The sequence below is a fragment of the Arachis ipaensis genome, chromosome B9, assembly GCF_059453495.1.
Source record: "Arachis ipaensis isolate K30076 ecotype BB chromosome B9, ASM5945349v1, whole genome shotgun sequence".
Lineage (NCBI taxonomy): Eukaryota > Viridiplantae > Streptophyta > Magnoliopsida > Fabales > Fabaceae > Arachis > Arachis ipaensis.
The window spans coordinates 126765926-126774186 of NC_142444.1; the positions used below are offsets into that span (position 1 = coordinate 126765926).

An 8261-nucleotide genomic window follows, 5' to 3' on the forward strand; every position below is an offset into this window, starting at 1 on the left:
GATTTCATGTTACTGGTTTTGTCAAGTTGATGGTGACAATCAATCCAAAACCTCTGAGTAGATGGTGCTTATGCTAGGCATTAGGATGTTTTTTTTCTTTGTAAATTGGATGGTTCTAGATCTGTTTTCTGATTTATCATGTTTAAGGCATTTGAACTTGTTAGTACTTCATTGAGGAGTGAGTGACTCATGTTTTGTTAGATACTCCTCAGCAGGTTTCATATATTAGGTATTTCAGGATTCTCAAGCAATAAGTTTCTAAGTTAGTGATGTCACTAATTCATTAAGCAATGTATTGCATATTTATAATATTGAGTCAACTCTGATCGGTGTATATAACCCTTTTGTTCATGCCTATGCTTAAGTGGCAATTCTATTTCATTAACTAGCGTGGTGTTAACTAAATGGAGGTGTTATTTATTTTTTATCATTGTTTTCTATTGCTGAAATTGTGAAGTTGCTGGAAATTAAAGCATTGCACGGCCTTCAGTCGTGATCAGTCTACATAAAGTATGATTTTAAGAGGATGATGTCTCTGGTAGCCACTCGAATGTTTCTTCTCTTTGTAAAATGGATGGTTTGATATATGATTTCTTTGTTTCATGTGTTAAGCATTAGCGACTGCGTGCATTTCATTGAGATGTGAATGCCTATTGTTTTTTTTTATACTCTTCAACCATTTTCAGGGCGGATTTAAACCATTTGTTTTTACAAATAAATATTTAATACCAATTCTTAGCATACTTTAATAATATCTCAAATAAATATTTCACCGTACCCGAATTTTACAAATAAATGAGCTATTTGAACTTAAAAAACATCTATATTATACAAATTTGTTTCACTATAAATACTAATCAAAACTTTAGCTCAACCCAATATATTGAATGTTAGATTGGTTTGAATCTATATGGTTAACGAGTTGATTACATAAGAAACTAATACATTTGATAGGTTCACAAATCACAAAACACCTTTATATAATAACATGCGAAGATTTTCAGTAAAATCCTATGATTATAAATATAGAAATGATAATTGAACTTTAGGAAAGTGTACAATCATCACTCTACTTTTTTTTTATATCATTATATGGTTTAATACCATTTCAGGATTCATATAGCACTCACTAATATAGTTATATTATATTAAAAGCATATTCCGAATTGATGTAACCTACTCTAAGAAAGTAGATGAAAAGTAAAATCAAAGCATATTCTCATCAAAACCTTGCCAAGGCATAAATACTACCAAAAAGAGCACGTATTCTTTCTTAGTCAATAATACAAAATTAACACAGTGAAAAATCTAATGTGACTTAAAAAATATTTAATTAGCATGAAGGGTAAAGTACTAAATTGGTCCCTTACGTTTGGGCGTAATTCTGTTTTGGTCCTTAAGGTTTAAAGTGTCCTATTTGAATCCAAAAAAGTTTCATTTAGTTTCAATTTAGTCCCACCGGAGGTTAAAGATAAATAATTAACAAAATGTTCTACATGACAGCAATATAAGAACAAAGTCGATAATCTAGAGAATAAGTACAAGCTCCAGAGACACAAAATCAACCGTGGATGCATCAATACATTTATTTATCATTTTTCTTATAATTAAAATGAAATATTTTCTATAAAACTAAAAAAATGTTAAATACATGTATTGATGCATCCACGGTTGATTTTGTGCCTCTGGAGCTTGTACTTATTCTCCAAATTATCGACCTTGTTCTTATACTGCTGCCATGTAGGACATTTCGTTAATTATTTATTTTTGACCTCACGGTGGGACTAAATTGAAGCTAAATGAAACTTTTTTGGATTCAAATAGGACACTTTAAACCTTAAGAACCAAAACAGGATTACGCCCAAACGTAGGGGACTAATTTAGTACTTTACCCTAGCATGAATTAGAAACATTCACATAGCACATTCAAACCTCATGTCCAGAGTCCAACTCATCCTTTCTAGTCGCAAAGACATTGGTAATTTCGTCGACCTTCAATTAAAGACACAGTAAAAAACCATTATCAAGTTAAGATCCTTCCTTACTATATAATGAATGAGTCCAATAAAAACCATAAAAAAATATTGCAAAACAAATATAGGAGTCAAGCATACTTTAACGATGGCAATTCTTATGATTCGAACATGTTGGGTAAGTATTTAGTAGCAATTTTAAGCATACTTTGCTCAACTAAATATATCATTGTACCATCATTTTTCAAATGAATATACCTTTTGAATTGAAAAAACATCTAATTAGCATGAATAATAAACATTCAAATAACACATTGTTATAAAATTTCTTATAACGCAGGAGCAGCTTATGCAATATACCTTCGACCCCTCTTGCTCTTGAATAACTACTTCACCCATACTGAATTGTTCATCGCCTTGGGTTGGATTGATCAATGTACTAATCGATCCGCCTTCCAGGATTGAAAACACCATGGAAGATGTTCTCTTCCGGAAGTGTTGCATCGCACCCTTCTCTTGGATGGTTGATTGGAGGAGGTTGGCGCCGCTGATGTGACCAAGAGCGAACCATGCACCGTAGCCGCCGAGAGGAAGATAGAGTGAATAATTGGGAGCGTATACTTCACTTGAGAATGGAGCAGCGCTTCTCTGGTCCGATGGAGGAGGTTGGCACCATTGATGTAACCAAGAGTGAACTATGCACCGTAGCCGCCAAGAGGGATAGAGGATGAAGAATCGGGAGCCTTGTCTTCGCCTGAGAAGGGATCGCCGTCTTGGATGGTTGGATGGATGAGATCGGCGTCGTCAATGATATGAAGAGAGAACCATGCACCGTAGCCACCAAAGGGAATAGAGGGTGAAGAATCGGGCTTGATTTCTGCTCCGTGATCCCAGGAGCATTTTTTGGAACATATTATTCAAAAGTTGATTTTAATGAAACAACAATTAATAACAAATATTGTAAATTAAAAATTAAATTAATTAAAATAATTATAAATTAATTATGTTGTTTAGTTTTTGGCTGAGCACCTCTTAATTCCATATACTTTTTCAATAGTTATTAATAAGATTTAGCTAATATGTGTATTAAGAACACATGATACACTTATTATTAGTAAAAGATTTTAAATTTTTTTATTTAATAAATATAAAATAAATATATTAAAAACTTATTTTTTTTGTTATTTTTAATAAATTTTTTAAATTTATAATTTTAACCCATATTTTTAGAATACAAGATACATAAATCTTTATTAATAATTATAAAGATTAAACAAAAGAAAAGACAAAAACAAGGAGCATTTGAATTAAGAGAAGAATCCCGAGAAGAAAGTCAGAAAGAGGGGAAAGAAAAGGGGAAAAAAAAGGCGTGTTTAATTATTACCAGGAGCAGTTTACTTTAAGTTTCGTTTATTAATGGTTCAAATTCAAAATTTGAAAAGAAGATGAACAGAACACAACACTACACTACAGAACACAAGCATTATTAACTCCGTGAGGAAACGGCGTGTGACCGACGAGACCTCACACACAAACACACACTCCTCTGCGTACATATAAAACCCACGCGACAGCAACACCCCCCACTACTTCCATTATTTCTTCTCCTTCTTCTCCAATCTCCTCTCTCTCTTTCACTCTCTCTCTTCTTCCTACCATCCTCAGATCCCTACTCCAAATGTGAGTTACTCACGCGCTTTCTTTCCATGCATAACTCTTTCTCAACACTATTTCTTGCTATAATTGCAATTACAATTTTTTTTTAATTGGGTGATGTTCAATTTTTGTTTTTCATTTATTTATTTTAACTTGGTAGTTGGCCCTATGGATTGATTTTTATAATGGGGTTCTGTTTCTTTAGTTGATGGGAAAAAAATTGTAATGGAGTTGAGGTGGAAGTGGAAGAACAAAAGCAATCTCTTTGCATGTTCAAGCTTGAAACCCATTTCCTGTTTTTCCGTATAAATAGTAGATATAGTTCAAAGTTCCGATTTTTATTTCTATTTATGTACATTTTGTATCAGAGGTTTTGCATTGTTGGTCCTGGATCTCCAGTTATTGCAAACAATATGATGCATTTATTTGGATTTGCACTTTTTGGTTCACATTTTGCATTTGGGTGATTGGGATTTAATTATAGGCCCTCCCTCTTCACGTGTGTGTTTTATGAAATTGTCGGTGGAAATTAATAAACATGCTTATACTTTAGTTATCTTGGTTCTCTCCCTTACCTATGGTGTACTAAATATTTTGTTCCACGTGTACTAAGTTGGTTCTAAAGAAATACTTGTAATTTAATTTAATTTAATTGCTAAAAAGAGTAAATTTAGGAATTATGGGTTATACTTCTGAAATTTAACTAGCTACCTTGCTCAGTTGCTCACTTGAATATGCTATTTCTTTTGGATATAGTTGAGTTGTTGGAGTAGTCTTAATCATTGATTAAGCATACATGCCAACCAATTTGTTTGCTTTCCTTCTATGTCTTTTAGTATTTTTCTATTGTGTGGCTTTGCTTCTTTATGAAAATTTTGGATTAGGTAGACAATTTAATGTATTCCCTATGATTTTTTTGATAAACAATTCTCATATGCTTCCATGCTTTTGCAATTTGTCATGATGCATGAGTCATGGCTTTAGCTCTTTAATTGTTTTTTTTTGTCCCTTGGTTCACTTTTTGGTTGAACAAAACTACTGTGGTTTGCAGAACATATTCTCTTACCAACTATCTTATATGTTAGTGTAAGAATAAACTGTGGTTGTTGTAGTGTCAAGTCCTTGCATTCATGACAGAAATTTGAGTTAAACAGAGTTGTTACAAGGCAAAATCATCTATGGTTTCTATGTTTACCCTTCCTCATTATTTTTTTTTTGAATTTATGATGAACATTGTACAATCTTTCTTTCACTCAACATAATTTTAATATTATTAACTATTCTGTGCTTTGGCTAATTATTATTAGCAGCATTTCAATGAATTAGCGTTTTGTAGTTGAGTTTCTGACCCTTCTTTTTATTCCCAGTGAAATGGCTATAGAAGATACAGAGATTTGTGTCATTAAGGAGCCTGATCGAGTTGTAGTCTATTCGGATGGCATTTCCCACGACTCAGGTCACGAAGCCCTAACCGATAATATTACTGAGTCATATGAGCATATCAACGAGACTAATGAACATCATAGCTCCGAGGAGAGCACAAAGGAATATGAGGTGAAGGAATGTACGACAGAAGTTCCTGTTAAGATCCCTGATGTCTCTAATGCTAAAAAATCTGATGGGAGGTTAACTTCAGGTTTTGAGGGTGTCCATAGGGAGAAAAGTTTAAAAGCAAACAAAACAAAGGGTAATCATAAGCCCCAAGATAATGTGATGGGAAATCTTCATAGCAAGTGTACAGGTAGTGTTCAAATCAAGGCCACGGTTCCACAGCCATTTTCCCTAGCCACTGAGAAGCGTGCTGTAGTTGGAATGCGTCCGAATTTCGGAGAAGATAACAAGAGCAGTAACCAGAGAAAATCTGTAAATAAAAGAAATATTCTGTCTCCCAATGTATTTAAACAGAATCAGGTATATTCACTTGTTGAATTGGTATCCTCTTTCAATTATTTTGATTTATTAACTAAGTAGTGGATGAGTTAAATTTTAAAGGAACTGTTTTTGTTGCTAAAATATTTCATCAGGGACAACAGCTGCAAATTTTGTTACATAATTTTCTTGCATATCCAGTGAAAGTTTCAATAGCATTGACACTGCTTCAAAAGTTGCAAATTTAATGAAGTTGAATTTGAATCGTCTTTTTCATTAGTTAACACGTTGTCAACGTTTTATGCTTAATTTGATCTCTTTGGATGTTGCAGTTGAAATCACCTGTAGTTCTGAGAAAACCATTGGAACCAGATAACAAGAAGCATCCTGAAGAGGACGATTCTTGTTCAGTTGCTTCTATGTATCCTCCTAAACCTTGCAATGCCTTTTTTTTTTTCCTGGCAATGGTTCTTCTGTTTCCTTTTATAATTTGAAATTGATATTACTCCTTGACCATGTAAAGAACTTCTGCTTCTGCACGATCAATCAAGGCGAGGACAACTGTTGCTTCTGCGCCAATGTTTCGGTCAACTGAACGTGCAGAAAAAAGGAAGGAGGTAAGGACCTGTATATTGGTTAGGCTTTGTTTGGGATTGGTTTGTAAATTCATTATTGCTTCATGTTCCTTTTTATTGTGTTATAGTTCAATTCAAGATTAGAGGAAAAACTCCAAGCAATGGAAGCTGAGAAGAACAAAAATGAAGAAAGGACCAAGGTACAACACTATCAAGTTTCTTCAAAACCCATACATAAATTGTGATTTTGTTATTATGTTTAAACCTTGTAAGCTTATAGCTGATTTTTCTCATTGACTCTTTCATCAATTTTAAACATTGAAGGAAGAGAAGGAGGAAGCTATCAGGAAGCTGAGGAAGAGTTTAATGTTTAAAGCAAGCCCTATGCCAAGTTTTTACCATGAGGGGCCTCCACCTAAGGCTGAATTGAAGAAGGTAAGCATGTAGTGCCCTCGAATTTTTAACATAGTATCATGTTTTGAGATTCAGATTTTATCAAGTGGTCAAAGGAGATCTCCGTGTAAAGAGTCTCACTTTAGACATACTTTAGACATGATATGGTTCAATGGAGTCATTTTATTCCATATAGCCGATCCCACCTAATGGGATAAGGCTTTATTGTTGTTGTAAATGTGCTTGACAATACATGCATTTTTGAAGATCAAGTTGTACTTGTATAGATGTATTTTTATCGAATTGTGAGCCTGACATGAGTGTCTCGACCAGATGCCACCAACACGTGCAAAATCTCCAAAACTGGGTCGGCGGAAGAGCAACAATGGTAAGGTTAATAGTTCCGAAGGGGATAAGGCCAAAGGAGCCACTGCTCGGAGAAGGCACCAGGCACCATCAAGCGACAATGATGCTAGTACAGACAATGTCGATGATAGAACTTGCATGAAGGATGAAAAAGGCATTTGTGAACTCGAAAACAATGGCAATCATATTGAGGAAATTAATGTGGGCAGAGTAACTGAACAAGTGGAAGACTTGGATATCAGTAACCAATCAAGTTTTCAGTAAGATTGGTTTTCCACCTTTTTTTTTTCTCCAAGTTATGAGGATATGGGGTCTTGTTTCTTGCAACTGTCAAGCATGTTTACTTTATTTCCTTTAACTTATGTAAGCACTTGCTGTTGTGCTTTTGTGTATGTAATGTAAGTAGCTGGAAATGTTTATTCTGTAATTTATCTCAACTTCTCTTGCAAAAGTAAGTTCTGTCACTCATATGAGCTATCTAAGAACTTGTTTGGTCAGCATGAAATCCATGTCAGATTGTCTGGAGTTGTTTTTAAATAATGTTGTGCAAAGAACAGATTATTTATGCCACATTATTGTATTCTTGTGTTTTCTACTTGTTCTCTTATTAGCAAAACTGAGGTGTTCTTATTGGATGCCAATATTTATCAACTGTTCTAGTTGCCATTAGTACTAGTAAGTCCAATAACATTGTATAGACATGAAACCATGACAAAATTTATTTTCATTATTATTTCTTTGAGAAAGTTTTAGGTTTAGTCTACTCAATTCCAAAAGCTGAAGTCTCATGAATAGTTTGATTAAGACGCTTTTTATGATTGATTGTATGATACTTATTATGATTACCTTAGGTGTACAACAAAATCAGCTATTAAAATCATCCATTAGTATATAAAATACAAGTTAGAATACAAATATACAACAACAAACAACAACATAGTCTTGTTCCATTAAGTGAGGTTGGCTACGTGGATCAAACAATGCCATTAAGTTTTATATGTATTATGTCTATAGAAAGATTTTTTATATGTAGATCTCGTTTGACCATCTCATAGATGGTCTTTCTAGGTCTTTCTCTGCCTTTCATCCCTTACCCATCTTTCATGTCATCCACTCTCCTGATTGAGTACTCTGTTGGTCTTCTTCTCATATATCCAAACCATTTGAGACGGGATTCTATTATCTTTTCTGCAATAGGTGTTACTCCAACTCTCTTTTATATCTTTGTTGTTTATTCTATCCAATCGCATATGACTACTCATCCATCTCGACATCTTCTTCTCTGCTACACTTAACTTATGTTCGTGCTCTCCTTTGGCCGCCCAACATTCTGTACCATAAAACATAGCTGGTCTGATAGCAGTGCGATAGAATTTACCTTTAAGTTTTAAAAGTATTATTTTGTCACATATGAAACCAAATGCACTCC

General features: G+C 33.9%; 1 protein-coding gene across 8 annotated transcripts; it reads left to right on the plus strand.

The window, feature by feature from the left end:
* The first annotated feature begins 3308 nt into the window (after positions 1-3308).
* LOC107618440 (TPX2 (targeting protein for Xklp2) protein family) lies at positions 3309-7427 on the plus strand. Of its 8 annotated transcripts, none has more exons than XM_016320507.3 (7): positions 3309-3653; positions 4997-5540; positions 5831-5919; positions 6022-6115; positions 6202-6273; positions 6398-6508; positions 6800-7427. In XM_016320507.3, the coding sequence occupies exons 2-7, from the start codon at positions 5001-5003 to the stop codon at positions 7094-7096; spliced, it is 1203 nt and encodes a 400-aa protein (XP_016175993.1). In that variant the 5' UTR covers positions 3309-3653; positions 4997-5000; the 3' UTR covers positions 7097-7427. The 8 variants fall into 8 exon arrangements, with proteins under 8 accessions (XP_016175993.1, XP_088354642.1, XP_088354641.1 ...); XM_088498516.1 differs by lacking the exon at positions 3309-3653 and adding an exon at positions 3848-3932; XM_088498515.1 differs by lacking the exon at positions 3309-3653 and adding an exon at positions 4284-4384.
* The last annotated feature ends 834 nt before the right edge of the window (positions 7428-8261 follow it).

Bases quoted from the DNA above. Each gene is read 5' to 3' on its own strand.
- LOC107618440 (XM_016320505.3), top strand. From the start codon at position 4,597: ATGAGTCATGGCTTTAGCTCTTTAATTGTTTTTTTTTGTCCCTTGGTT. The intron at 5,920-6,021 runs GTATCCTCCTAA...GACCATGTAAAG, and splicing joins TCTTGTTCAGTTGCTTCTAT to AACTTCTGCTTCTGCACGAT. The intron at 6,509-6,799 runs GTAAGCATGTAG...TGTCTCGACCAG, and splicing joins CTAAGGCTGAATTGAAGAAG to ATGCCACCAACACGTGCAAA.